The sequence below is a fragment of the Equus asinus genome, chromosome 20 (genome assembly GCF_041296235.1).
Source record: "Equus asinus isolate D_3611 breed Donkey chromosome 20, EquAss-T2T_v2, whole genome shotgun sequence".
Lineage (NCBI taxonomy): Eukaryota > Metazoa > Chordata > Mammalia > Perissodactyla > Equidae > Equus > Equus asinus.
Window position 1 is genome coordinate 13,040,001 of NC_091809.1, and position 13,947 is coordinate 13,053,947.

A 13,947-nucleotide genomic window follows, 5' to 3' on the forward strand; every position below is an offset into this window, starting at 1 on the left:
CGCCCACAGAGTCCCCGCGAGGGCCAGTCTGGGGGGCGAGTGGGGGCTGCCGTGGCCGGCGCCCAGGCTGGGGCTTGGGCCTGGAGCCGTCCCCTCCCTGTGCTTGGCGTGGGTCACCCCGCCCAGGGGAATGACCGTGGGGAGCCCTCCTCGGGGGCAGAGACCGTGGCGGCCCCCTCACCGCCCGTCCCCCACAGTCTATGTCATCATCGGGATTTTCTGCCTGGCCTCCTCCACCGGCCTCTACAGCTGCCTGGCGCCGCTGGTCCAGAGGCTGCCCTTCTGCCAGTGCAGGTGAGCCCCGGGCGGCCCCTCGCCGTGGCCCCGTCTCCTCACCCGTCCGCTTCTGTCTCCTGTGTCCTGGCTCCTGAGGTCCCAGCTCTGCTTCCGTGGTGCCGAGCACCCCTGCACTCTCCTGGCCCCCAGCCATCTGGCACAGCGAGGGCATGCAGCAGGCGCTCACTCAGTGCTGGCTGGCGCCCAAGGCCTCAGAGTGGGGGGCAGTGCGGGAGCGGGCGCTGGTTCTCAGGCCTCTCTCCCCACGTCCCGTTCCTGGTCGGGGCCCGTGGGGATGCAGGGGCTGAAGTGGGTGCTGGGGACGCATGTGGGTCCCAGGCGGGGGCGGCAGGGTGGGGCCATGTGGTTAGATGCGCTGACGGTCCAGGCCCAGAAGGTTCCGTGTTGCCGGGCTGGCCTGGTTCTTACAGTGTAGAGGATCACGTGCTGAAGGGTTTTGACCAGGTGACACATGTTCAGAAAGCTCAGCTCTGGGCGGGAGGCCTCGTGGGGTGCCCTCCGAGGGTGAGGGGGCGGGCAGAAAGGACACAGCGCTGGGCCGAAGCCTCCCGGGGGCTTCCAGGGGCAGGACTGGCTTGGCGACTGGCCAGAGTCCACTGGCCCCTGAGCGCCTGCCCCGTGCAGCGCGGCTCTGCCTTTGGGGGCCTCCCTTCTAGAAAATGCAGGAAGAGGTGAGGGGATGGTGAGCGGCAGGGTGGGGGGCGGCCCCGCAGAGCAGAGCCCCAGGGGGCTGAGGGCTGTGAGGTCAGAGGTCATGGGGTGGCGAGGGCCTGCTGACGGCCGCCCCGCCCGCAGGGTCCCCGACAACAGCCTGCCCTACCTCCACAAGCGCCCCCAGGTGCGCCTGCTGCTCCTGGCGCTGCTCTGCCTGGCCGCCAGCGTGGTGTGGGGAGTCTTCCGGAACGAGGACCAGTGAGTGCACCCGGGCCCTGGCAGGCGGGCGGGCTGTCCTCAGATGCTCCCGGCGCTGGAGCCGTGACTTCCCGAGGCCGTTCGGGGGCACCTGGAGCTGGTCCAGCTCCCGGTCATGAAAAGCCTCTTCAGTTCTCTGGCCGCCGTGGCCGCAGGCGTCCAGGTGCTGCCCGGGCTCAGCTGGCGGCCGCCGAGCATGGCCACCCTGCCTGCCGCCCGCGTCAGGTTTCACTCGGTCTGTCCGGCTGCCACGCGAGCTGTGATTAGAATCTGGATACGAGATGCCACGCAGCCTCCTAGCCCGGCGCCCTGGGCGCGGCCTCCAGGCCGGCGTCGTGGGCCCAGGCGGGGGCCTGGCGCCGCTGGTCCCCGCTGCTCCCGTCGGGGCGCCTGCCCTCCCGGCCAGCCGCGGGGTGTGCTCAGTGGCACCCCGCCTGGACAGCGCTGCTCCGAGCGCTCACTTCCCCGCGGCACGGCTGCGCTGGGCCAAGGACAGAGCGGGGCTGTTCCCGCCTGCTGCCGCCGTATCGCTGACACCATCTGGTGCTCCCGGAGCCTCTCCAGAGGCAGTTAACGCTCTCGGCTGCGCCGCCGCCTGGAGCCACAACAGATTTAACTGGCAGAAGGGAAAGGGGGAAATATTTTCAGTTCTCTGTACACAAAGAGAAGGCAACGTGTGAGAGTCAGATCCGAGCCAGCAGGCCCGCTCCGTCCTCGCAACTGGCGCAGGCGCTGTTCCCGCCGCGTCTGGGCGCCCACCCGGCCGCCCGCGGGCCTTCCCATTGCTCCTTGCAACACTGCCGGCCGGGAGACCCTCCATCCCATGTCGGGCGAGGGATGAGCAATAGGGGCAGCAGAGCCCGTCCAGGCCGTGGGAGGCGGTGGGAACCAAGGACGGAGCCGGGGGCGGGGGCAGCGGGGCCTGTCACTGCACGAGCCCCGAGGCCAAGGGCAGGAGGGCCCAGGGCAGGGGTCTCGTTTCTCAGCCGCCCTTCTGTCGAGCCAGGTGTCTCTTAGAGCCTTGACTAGAGCTCTAAGAGTGAGCAAGTGTGATTTGCAAATTCAGAAACTCGGCCCTGCGCTGGGACACCTGCCTCGCGGGCTCAGTGTGGATGTCTGTGGGGAGGCGGTCTGCGCCCCCACTTCCTCCTCTGCCCTGTGTTCCCACGGGACCGTCCTCAGGGCCTGCCCCCGGCTGCCCCGGCCCCAATGTCCCATGGGCCGAGAGGTTCTGTGTGGAACCGGGCTGGGCATGGGTTTAATTTTTCCAAATCATTTGAGAAATATTTTTGGAAGTTTGAATCCAGCAGATGTGCGATCCTCCCCCCTGACGCCCCGGGCCTTGCGTCGTCCGGTGACCTGCGTGTGACAGCTGCCACGGCAGAGGGACAGGGACCCCAGCGTGTGTCTGCTTCTCTCTGGCCTTGAGGCCTCGGGGTGGAGGGGTCAGTTCGGCCCTGCTCCCACGTCCGCTCTCCCCGCCCGTCCTGACGCCACGAGGACCCCCTGCAGGCCTCGGGGTTGCATGGCTCAGGCTGGCGCAAGACGGCCCTGACCGCGTGGGGGCTGCGGCGGCCGAGGAGGGAGGGAGGTGGCGGGTTGTGGCTCCTGGAGCCCCTGCCTGCCGGTGACCTGCTCTGCCTTGCAGGTGGGCCTGGATCCTTCAGGACGCGCTGGGCATTGCCTTCTGCCTCTACACGTTGAAAACCATCCGCCTCCCCACGTTCAAGGTGAGGCCAGGGGCAGGCAGTGCTGGCCAAGGGAGCCCGCAGATGTGGGTGCTGGGTGCGGTGGCCTGTGTCCCAAGGGCCCTTTCATGTCAGCCAGTCCTCGAGCGGCTCCAGGCCTGACTGACCCCGGCTCTGCCCGGCCTTCCCGCTCCGAGCGTGGCCCTCCGTGGGTGGCGTGGTCTTTGCCAGCCTGCCCTTCCGCCACCTCCCTGGTGATGAGGCTGAAGGGTCAGCTGCAGTGTGGCTGCTGCGCTGGCAACCACTTGGCCAGGCCCCTCACTAGAGCCCGGGTGCTGCAGGGTGGTCTCCGGCCTAGGGACAGCGCGGGGCTGGGACTGAGTTCTTGCTGGAGGAGGGGACAGAGAGAGGAAGACCGGAGGAAGTTGGAGGGAGGTGGGGTGCAGATGCACGCGGCTGGGACCCGAGTGTGCCATCAAGGTCCTCGGTCAGGGAACCCCCATAGGAGTCACTTGGAAATACACGGGGAAGCGGGAGGGGCTCGTTCCCCGCGCGGCCGCAGCCGGACCGGTCACTCCTGCGAAACCCGGGAAGGCTGACCTCTGCTGTCCCGAGCCGCGGCTGCGCTGGCCTGGCTCCCGGGCGCCTTCCCGGCCTCTTGCCCGAGGGGCTGGCTGGCTGTGCTGGCTCTCCTGCGCATGTCCAGCCGTCCGTCCCGTGTGTGCCTGGCGGGGGCGGGGTCGGGGTCGGGGCCGGGGGCGGGGCCGGGCGGGCGGCCCTCAGCACGTCCTCCCGCAGGCCTGCACGCTGCTGCTGCTCGTGCTGTTCGTCTATGACGTCTTCTTCGTGTTCATCACGCCCTTCCTGACCAAGGTGGGGTCCCCGCGGCCCCGCAACCCCTGCCCCCAGCCCTGTGCCCCGCGCCCCCTTCGCCCGTGTCCCCGCCCTGTGCCCCCCCCCCCGACCCCTGCGCCCCGCCCCCTCTGACGCAGCCCCTGTCGCCAGAGCGGGAACAGCATCATGGTGGAGGTGGCCACCGGGCCCTCGGACTCGGCCACCCACGAGAAGGTACGCGGTGGCCGGGGCCGCGGTGCTGCCCCGGGGAGTGGGGCTGGCGGGTCCTGGACGTGCCTCCTCGCTCTCCGCAGCTCCCCATGGTCCTGAAGGTGCCCAGACTGAACGCCTCCCCGCTGGCCCTGTGTGACCGGCCCTTCTCCCTCCTGGGCTTCGGGGACATCCTGGTCCCAGGTACCATGCTGGGGGCGGCCCAGGTGTCCCTGGCAGCATCGGGCCAGAGAGGCAGCGGGTAGGGAGGGACGGTGGGTGGTGTATGGTCAGGGTGGGCCCCGGGGACAGCACTGCCCAGGGCGGAGTGTGGCCTCGCCCGCCGACTGCCCCAGGGTCCACCCACAGTGGGACCCCCCGGCCCTCTGCCCCACCAGGCGGCCTCCGAGCTGTGGGTTTGTGCGCGTCCACTGCCCTGGTTGCCCCCCTTGAGTCTTGGGGGCATCGTCCCGGTGGGCAGGGGGCTCCTCCGGGAAGCAGTGACAGCCGCTGGACGGGATGGCGCCCAGCACCCGTCCCCCCCACGGGCGCACCCGGTCCCCAGCAGGCGCTCTGGCCACGTCCTCTGTCCCCAGGGCTGCTCGTGGCCTACTGCCACAGGTTCGACATCCAGGTGCAGTCCTCCAGGGTCTACTTCGTGGCCTGCACCATCGGTGAGTCTGCGCACCCTCGTGCCCAGGGCCCTGGTCCCCGTCCCCTTCCTCCACAGGCTCACGGGGCCCTTGCCCCGTCCTGTCTCCTAGCTGACTCCTGCCTTGCACGCCTTGTGCCCGGGGGAGCGTGTGTCTGGAAGACGCCGGAAGGGCCCATGCTCGTCCGGAAGCTCCGGCTCCCGCTGGCCGGCCCCCGTGTGCCGCGTTGGTGGCGCTTTCTGCCCGTGTGGTTCCCAGAGCTGTGCTGTGTCTGTCCCCGCCCCCAGCATCCCTGCGGAGGCGGGTGGGGGGCCTGGGGTCCAGGCCGCGGTAACGTGCTGCCATCTCCGTCCTTCCAGCCTACGGCGTCGGCCTCCTGGTGACATTCATGGCACTGGCGCTCATGCAGCGCGGCCAGCCTGCCCTCCTCTACCTGGTGCCCTGCACGCTCGTCACCAGCGGCGCGCTGGCCCTCTGGCGCCGGGAGCTGGGCATGTTCTGGACGGGCAGCGGCTTTGCGGTGAATACCAGTTTGCTATGACTGTCTGCGAGAAATAATAACCTAATAAGCCCTAACTAGAGTTAAAGTTGAGTAAGAGCTCCTAGTTTTACCACTAAACCCCGCAGCCCCTGTCCCGCGGTCAGTGTTTCCGGGTTGCCAGAAGGTTTTGCTCTGGGAGCCGTGCTTGTGTAGCTCTGGCGGCTCTGAGCCGTCCCCGTGGAGGGGACAAGCTTGTGGCTGTCGCGCCAGGCGTGACTTGAGGATGGTGCTCGTAGCCCCTCTTCCTGAAGGTGCTGATCCCCGGGGACAGTGACGCCCCGTTCCATTAGACACCCACTTCCGCCATTGAGAACGCAGTGCCAGGTGTGGGGGGCCACCCAGCCCTCCTGCTGGGGTGAGAGCTGTCCCGGCTCACGCTGGACCAGCTGTGTGAACGGTGACAGCTGGGAGAGCTCGCTGCGGGGACCGGGCAGCCGTGGCGTCCCCAATGGGGCACCGGGGAGGGGCTCCCGGTCGTGGGGTTTGCTGCTGCAGTTTGAGGCAGGAGGGCAGTGGGACACAGGACCTCTGAACATAACATCCAGTGTCCCTAACTCTGGGGACACTGTTCTCTCCAGTATCTGCAGAAGGGGCGCCTTCTCGTGAGTCACCGTAGCCCGCAGGGCTCAGAGGCGGTCCCATCAGGATGGGGGACTCGAAGCCACTCTGGCGTCCTTGTAAACCGCCCGCGTGAACGCAGGCTTCCCCGCATGTGACACGCCCCTGGTTGGCAGGGGCCCTCGACTGGGGCTGTGGTGTTCCATGTCCTGTTCTTGAGGAGTGTGGGAACGGTGGGAGGGAGCCGGGCTCCGGGGCTCAGCCGGTTAACTACCCCGGTGGTGGCCTTTGGCGCTCGCCGACCGCCAAGCCGAGCCCTCTCCCAGACCCTCGGGGAAGGCCTCCTGGGTTCAGTGCCCGCCGTCCTCAAAGGGTCTGAGTCCCCGAGGGCCTTGGCTGTGCCACAGAGTGAACGGGTTAGTTCTGGAAGGTTCGGGAGGGAGGAAGATGCCCAGAGATGTCAGAGGCAGGGTTTCTGCCTTGGGCCTCCCTCCTGTGGCCCATCCCCCAGGAAGGGGCTCCTGTTGGCCTGGGGCCTGACCCTTTGGGGACAGCGGCCCATCTGCCAGCCCCCCGCCCCGCAGCTGCTAGCCAGCCTTGTCCTGCCCCTCACCATTGGCCTTTCTCCTCTTGCAGAAGGACCTACCTCAGCCTCCATGGGCGCCAGCCCCGGTCGCCAGCCCGCAGCCTCCAAAAGCCTCGGCCGCCCTCTCCCAGCCGCCTCCAGGTGAAGATGCGCCCGAGTGCCCTGTGCCCGCAGAGCAGCCCCCCGAGCTGTCCACGCCTGAGGAGATGCAGCCCGGAGCCTCCGAACCCACAGCTTGACAGGTGCTGCGGCCCAGGAGAGGTGGCCTGGACCCGGCCCTCGCTGCCTTCCCCGTGTCGAGGGGTCCCCGAGACCGGGCGCCCGCCCCGCCCCCAACTTGGTGCTCTGGTCTGGCCGATGCTCGATGCTCACGTCAGGGTGGGGGCGTCTCGGCTCCTGCTCCCGCTCCCCCTCTCCACCCAGCCCACCACACTCCACCCCCTCCAGTCCTGCTCCAAGCTCCGTGCCTGCTGCCAGGCCCTCTGGCCGGCTGAGGCCCCGCTGGGTGGCCCCCCAGCCCCGTAGTCGTCCCGTCAGTTTCCCTCTGGTGGTGGCTCGGCAAGGGCAGGCCGTCCCCCCGCCCTGCGGCTGCAGACCCGCCCCATCTGGTGCTCCCTGTGCGCCCCTCTCTCTGGGCTCCCTCCGCTGCCACAGCCTGTCCTGGGCAGGAGCGCTCAGGCCAGGTCCCCAGGGAGGCCGAGTGCCCAGCAGAGGCCCTTTCTGCAGGCCGGCTGGGCCAGAGGCTGAGAACGCCACCGCCCCGAGCCTCAGACTCTGGCTGGCGTGGGTTCCGGACGCCCGTCTGGTTGGTGGGGCCGTGAGGAGGGGCTGCCACCGAGGGCTTCGAACGGGCCATCAGCGGTCACCTGCTCCCGGCAGGCCACGCCCTCCCCCCCAATCAGCCCCACGCTGGACTCCGCCACATTTTAATAAACGGCCACGACTTTTTGAAATTCCGATAGTGTCGCCTCTTGGGGTGCGAGTCTCGCAGACTGACCTTTGTGGGGCCCAGGTGGGCTCCAGGCCAGGTGGACGGCCCTTGGGGTCCGCATGGAGGCCCCCCGGCAGCCCTCGAGGTTGGCTCTGTCTGACACGTCGGCCCCTCCTTCCCTTCCGGCTCAGAGGGCATCGCCCACGCCCGGCACCGGCGTCTGCACGTTCTCCACCCCCACCCCGTCCCCTGCACGCCGCTCACCAGCCTCCAGCCACGACACAGGCCAGACAAGCGCACTTTTCATTTAAACCACCGACGAGCTTCTGGGACGCGGGAGAACATTCTGGAACTGGCATTTTGTCATCTACCTCACCCACAGGGTTCTCTGAACCTCACGACATAGACGCCGCCATCAAACTGGCCGCGGTCTGGTGGCCTGCACGCCCCAGCCTGGCACCAGGGTCCGGTGACCTGGGGCTGCTGACCTCCAGGGCCACCTGTGGCTCCGGGGCCCTGCCCTCCCATCCACGAGGCCCCTGGACTCCAGTTCAGAAGATGCTTCACCGACAAGAAGGGACGGCACGGACCTCTGGCCTCGTGGTCCCCACTCCATCTCCCGGACAGTGGGCGCGGGTCAAAGCAGGTCCGCTCTGCAAACGCCAGCACTGGGCAGAGACTCCCGCAGCCCAGCAGCCACGCTGCTCGAGGGAGCGATGCTTACTCCAAAACCGGAGCCGGCTTCCTCCTGTTTCCCCGTGTTTCTCAACAGGAATGGGTGGCCCAGCCCAGGGGGAGCAGCCGGCCCCAAGGTGCCCCCAGGACCTGGGACGCAGCCGTGGGCGGGCGGCTTGGGCAGGGGGCCCGGGTGGACCCCTTCTGCCCAGGGGACTGCGCCCTCCCCAAAGCCATTTTGTCCGTCGATGTCAGAGCGGGAGCCTCTCTCTTTTCTGTTCCGGAAATTTGACAAACGCCACGGAACTCAGAGGCAGACGTTAGCTCCCGACGTCGCCGTTAGCGGTTTCCGCCTCGCTCCGGTTGGAACCTCACAGTTAAACACGCTTTGCATACTTCAGCCTCGGCCTCTGCCGACTCCTCCGTGGCGCCCGAGAGGCTTCCTCCCACAGGAGGGACCCCCGCCTGGAGGACCGCGGCTGCCGCGGAGCTTCTGCTACGACATGGCTAGTCGTGGTGTCACAGCATCCTCACCGAGGGCGGAGAGGGCGGAAGGAAGCTCAGAGGTGACTGCGTTGTCCCCTGTGTGCGGCCCAGGGGAGTGGCCAGCGTGGTGAGCCCAGTGGTCAGGCTTCACTGACCCCACTGTCCTCGGCGGGAGGGTGCGTCTGGAGGCCACGCGGCTCGCAGGGGCAGCTGAGGTCCAAGCAGAGCCACGGCCGCTCCCCCAGGCCACGCTGCTCGAGCGCCACCGTCCCCTCCTCTCTGGCGGAGACCCCAGCCCACAGGAGACCATCGGAAACCAGGACGCAGCCGCCCACGGGGCTCAGGGCAGATGTCGCGAAGCCCCCTCTAAGCCAGCAGGGGAGGGATGGTTGAACCCCTGAGAGCCGGTTCTAGAGTATTGAAAATCGCGGGCTATAAAATTTTTATTTTTCTCTTACCGGTGCGCCAGTGAGCTTTTCTCCCGGGAGCGCCTCTCCCTGCCTGCCCGTGAGGGCGTCTCTGCCCTGCGACACAGCTTGGAGGCACCTGCCGCCCCGTGCTGCGGGACCCTCCTGGGTCAGGGCCCCGGCTGTCCTCCAGCCTTTGTGAGGGGGCAGGGCCCAGCGGGGTCCCGGGGGAGGGCGCCTCACGTGCTGGTGCTGGGGTGACACTGCTGTGTCCCTGCCCCATGGGGGCCCCGGCTCAGTGTCTTGTGTTTAAGCCACAGAGTGGAAGCTTCTGTAGGGACTGTCATTTTCTTTTCCTAAGCAGACCAGAGCTTACGTATTTCTCATCCACTCATCCGTTCATCCACTCACTTGTCCATTCAGCCCGTCTTCGTCGAGGGCTGCTGTGTGCCCGGCCCTCCGCTCGGGCCCAGGGATGCGCCTGTGAGGCTCAGACCCCGCTCTCTGCCCCAGGCTGGGGAGGAAGGACAGGACACGGGTCAGCGCAGGAAAGGCCCCCAGTTCTGTCTTGAGGGGCAGGTATCCGGGAAGGCTGCCTGGAGGCGGTGACTGACGGCCAGCCCGAGGGACGCAGGAGGGCTTGTTCAGGGTCAGTGGAGAGGGCGGGGTTAGCCAGCCACACGAGAAAGACGCCGGGAGGATGTCACCACAAGGTGAGGCTGCCCTGGGGGAGAGAGGAGGGTGGCCCCCAGGGCTCCCAGGCTCCCCCTACAGCTGTCCTGGCTCAAAGCAGGATGCACACAGCTCCCTGGGACTCACCTGCAGCCGATGAGGGAAGGGCCTGCAGGAGGCCGCGGTGGGAAGAGCCCGGGTCTGGAGCCAGGTGACCGGGGGCCTGTCACTATCCTCGGGCTGCAGCCACCTCTTCTGCCAGAAGGGGTCCCAGCTGCCTCTGCAGGGTTGTCTGGAGGGCCAGAGAGGACGCTGGAGTCCCTGCACGTGCTCGATGAACGGGGCCGCCGCAGGCAGCTGGGCCCCGCGGGATTGCTCCCCCTCTGGCGCCAGGCTTGGCTCCCAGTCACTCGCAGCGCCTCCCACGAAAGCACATGGCCACTTAGGCCGCAAAGATGTTGCCACTGAGGTGGTCGAACGGCTGGTCTCTGAGGGCAGTTCAAAGAACGTCCACTGTCCTGGGCAGAAACTGGTTCTACGAGAGCATGCAGTGTCCCCCCCACCCCCCTGGCACGGAGGGACCAGGCAGGAGGGGACAGCCGGGTGCTGGCGGGGCCGTGGCAGGAGTGTCAAATCAGAGGCCAAGCCCCCCTCCCCCAGCCTGACCGTGAGAAACACGGGACAGGAGCCCCACAGAGGGGCGTCCTGCCACACTCCTGCCCGGTCCCCCTCACGCCAGCCCAGGGCATCAGGAGCATCTGAGGACATCCCAGCCCAGAGGAGCCAGGAGACGGGATGCCCGAGTGTCACATGGGGTCCTGATGGGGTCCCGCAACAGAGGACATCAGGGGAAACTGAGGCAATCTGAGGAAAGTGTGGGTACTAGTTAACAAGGACGTCTCGATATTCGTTCATTCATTGTGACCACGAGCCACACTGACGTAAGCTGTCAAGGATGGGGGGACAGCCCACCCGGCGCCCCCGGAGCTCGGTACATCTGCACAGGTTCTCTGTAAATGTACGACTGTGCTACAATCTGAAGTGAATTTTAAAATCGTGTCATTACTCATACACACCCCTCCCCACGTGGGCCTCCTGGAAACCCTGCTGAGCATCGGCTTCCGCCCCCTCTGTCCTGGCTCACCTGCCCAGGCCGTGCCCTCTCCACCTGGGTGCGGGGTCCCATCCACAGCAGCCTGAGGTTCAGGACCATGCCCCCTCCCCCAGGGGCTCCCGTGCACCGCGGGGTCTCCTCGTGGAGCTGAGAGCGCGGTGGGGCGGGTCTCTGAGCGCAGAGGAGGGGCGCACCTGGGGGCGGGCAGGGGGCAGGGGGAGCTGGGGCGGCTGATGTCTCAGGCGGGGGCGGGGGCGGCGGAGGATGGTGGCGCTCCTGCGCCGGGGACCCAGGTGAGGTGGGGGAGGAGACCCCGGTGGAGGGAGGAGGAGGGCGGCGCCCCCGGGCCAGGGGACCCCGGTGGGGGGAGAAGACCCCGGTGGGGGAGGAGGAGACCCCGGTGCGGGGAGGAGACCCCGGTGGAGGGAGGAGGAGGGCGGTGCCCCGCCCTGTGCCGCCCCCAGCCCCGCCCCGGCTCCCTAAGGCCGGTGCTCAGTTCGCGGCGGGAGCCGGCGCGGTGCAGCCTCCGGGGCGGGCGGAGCGCGGTGAGTCTGGCGCCGTCCGTGTGGACGCGGACGGGCTGTGTAGACGCGGTCGGAGCGTGTAGACGCGGCAGGCGCTCCGTGAATGAGGCCGGGCTGTGTAGACGAGGCTGTATAGACGTGTGGACAGCGTGCATGGACGCAGCAGCGCTGTGAAGACGCGGTCAGGTTGTTTGGACGGGGTCGGAGTGTGTGACTGAGATCGGGCTGTGTGGACGCCGCCGGGCACACACTGCGGGGGCGGGACCCCCAAGGGCTCCCCATCCCAGACCGCAGTTTTCCCCGCCTTTTCTGCCCATTAACTTGGCTGAACTGAGCGCGGGGCCGCAGGAGGAGCCTCGGCAGGTCCGGGGTGCAGGGGTCCGGGGTGCAGGCGTCGGGGTGGGGCGCAGGGGTGGGCTGGACAAAGAGGGCGACCATCCCCAGGCGTTTGATGAGGAGCCGCCCTGCCCCCGCCCCGTCCTTCCTTCCAGCCTCTTCCCTGGTGGCAAGTGAATCAATGACAAAGATTTGTGGGTCACACTTTGGGGAGGGTGCGGTCACCAGGCCTAAGATTGGGGTCGGGGTCGCATTGCCTGGGGGGAGGGGCTCATAGGTTCAGTGACATGTTGCGGGAAAGCCACTTTGGGGCACAGATCGCCTGATGATAGCGAAGTTGTCTTGGTCTGTTAGCAATGTGCTTATTGCCCTCGAGCTGGCTAAGGATGGCGGGGCGGGGCCTCACCCTCCATCATCCCATCTCCCGGGGTCAGAGCCAGGCTCCCGGGACCCCACAGAGGCAGGCTGTCCGTGTAACTAAGTGTGTGACCACATATGTGAGACTGTGCACAGTTGTGTGTGTGGTTGTGTGGCGATTGTGTATAATTGCGTATGGTTGTGTAATATTATGTATGTGGACATGTGTGATCGTGTGTGATTGTGTCATTGCATATTTGTGTGTGTGACTGTGTGTGCTTGTGTGTCTATGTAACTAAATGTGTGACCACATGTGCATTGTGTATGGTTGTGTGGCGATAGTGTGTGGTTGTGTAATTATGTGTGTGGTCATGTTGTTGCATTATTTTTGTGTGGTTGTGTCTGTGTGTGGTTGTGTGTCTGTGTGACTCTGTGACCACTTGTGTGAGATTGTGTATGGTCGTGTGGCCATAGCGTGTGGTTGTGTGTGACTGCACTGTGTGACTGTGTGTGATTTTGTGTGTGCGTGTGCGAACACCCTCTTACTGGTTTCCTCGTCGGGGAGATGGGACAGGAGTCACTTCCTCACCTGTGGATCTGACCCCCCCCCCCGCCATGCAGCCATGTGGTCCCACCAAAGCCGGGGTGTCCACGGTCCGACTGCGGGGTGTGAGTTCCAGTGCGGCCCCTGCTCCTCCCCACCCCGAGGAGCACTGTGTTCTTCGAAGCTGGCTTTGCAGAGTCCTGAGTGTTTAGGGGCAAAATGTGGGGCTTGGAGAGTCTTGAGACAAAAGCATGTTGAGTGGCCTTTGATGAAGCCTGGGACGCCGGACTCGGAGTCCGGCCAGGACAGCCTTCCTGGAGAAAGTTCCTCTGTCCTCATTGCTGTCGCTCAGGAGTTGGAGGTGGCAGCCAGGGCCTGGGGGACGTGGGGGGACCTGGCACATCTGTGATGGTGGCCATGTGAGTCCATCGACCCTGTGGAGGCAGAAGCAGCAGGACCGGAGGTCTGGCCTCTGTCCTCGTCTGGCCGTCCCTCCATCCGTCGAGCAAAGTGAGGCAAGGGCAGCCGGCGGGAAGGGCAGTGTGTCCGGGAGCCACGCCGATGCGGCCGCGGGACCCTCACCCTGTGGTGTGGCCGGCACTTGCGCAGCTGGGAGCTCAACCCAGGCGTGGATGCTGACCTCCATCCCTGGGGCCACTCGCCATCTCTCTTCCGGCCCCAGGGCAGGGCTTCGGGCTCTCGGTCCCCATCCCAGTGGCTCTCCTGGACGCCTTACCGGGCGGAAGAGGCCTGGGGCAGCCGTGGCCCATTTCGTGGTAGAGAAGCCACACAGCAAAGTGGGGGAAATTCCTGGATTCTAAGAACTGTGTGTGTGTGTAAGAGAGAGGAGGGGGAGAGGGAGAGACAGAGACAGAGAGAGACAGAGACAGAGGGAGACAGAGGGAGACAGAGACAGAGGGAGACAGAGACAGAGGAAGATAGAGACAGAGAAAGAGACAGAGACAGAGGGAGATAGAGACAGAGAAAGAGACAGAGACAGAGAGACACAGAGAGACAGAGATAGAGAGAGATAGAGACAGACAGAGACAGAGGGAGACAGAGACAGAGACAGAGGGAGACAGAGATAGAGACAGAGATAGAGAGAGACAGAGGGAGGGAGAGATGATGACACTCTCCGAGCGTCAGTCTCCTCTTCTGTGAAATGGGGACATTCGCGCCCCATGGGCTGTGGGGAGGGCTACCTTAACGTGAGTCCGTGAGCCCCACGCGGACATGAGACACGAACTTCCTGCTCACGGCTGCCTCGCACTTGGCCCGAGCCCATGTCGTCCCGTGAGCGGGAACAAGGTCATGGCTTTTCAGAGCCGATCACTTCAATGCGCCCGGCTCTGGGATTAACGCAGATGATAATTTATTCTCGGTCATCGGCTCATATCCGTTTTCCCCACTTTACCTCTATTATTAAAAAAAAAAAAAGGTTTTGGAATAATTGCAGTTGCAAGGATGGTCCAGAGGCTCCCCGTACGCCCTTGGCCCAGCTTCCCCTCGTGTCCACGTCTTACGTAACCACAGTGAAAGATCGAAACTGAGAAACGGGCATTCACATCAGCAGAGCACGCTCAGCATCCTCACTCAGATTTGCCCGGTGTTTCCACTGAGGT

At 66.0% G+C, this 13,947-nt stretch overlaps 2 protein-coding genes across 4 annotated transcripts in view; both read left to right on the forward strand.

Annotated features, from left to right (window-relative positions):
- Positions 1–8,828, forward strand: part of SPPL2B (signal peptide peptidase like 2B) — a 20,518-nt gene extending 11,690 nt beyond the window's left edge. The window contains exons 7-15 of one of the 2 annotated variants that reach the window (XM_070491673.1): positions 198–294; positions 1,093–1,209; positions 2,858–2,939; positions 3,696–3,770; positions 3,903–3,965; positions 4,046–4,145; positions 4,538–4,615; positions 4,954–5,114; positions 6,330–8,828. In XM_070491673.1, coding sequence (XP_070347774.1) covers positions 198–294; positions 1,093–1,209; positions 2,858–2,939; positions 3,696–3,770; positions 3,903–3,965; positions 4,046–4,145; positions 4,538–4,615; positions 4,954–5,114; positions 6,330–6,518 — 962 coding nt within the window. In that variant the 3' untranslated portion in view covers positions 6,519–8,828. Of the gene's footprint in view, positions 1–197; positions 295–1,092; positions 1,210–2,857; positions 2,940–3,695; positions 3,771–3,902; positions 3,966–4,045; positions 4,146–4,537; positions 4,616–4,953; positions 5,182–6,329 lie in introns of both variants that reach the window. The other variant, XM_070491674.1, reaches the window with a different exon arrangement.
- Positions 8,829–11,036: 2,208 nt separating this feature from the next.
- TMPRSS9 (transmembrane serine protease 9) overlaps positions 11,037–13,947 on the forward strand; it is a 44,221-nt gene continuing 41,310 nt past the window's right edge. Inside the window, exon 1 of one of the 2 annotated variants that reach the window (XM_044752187.2) lies at positions 11,037–11,109. The gene's annotated coding sequence lies outside the window, so the exon portion shown is untranslated. The other variant, XM_070491675.1, reaches the window with a different exon arrangement.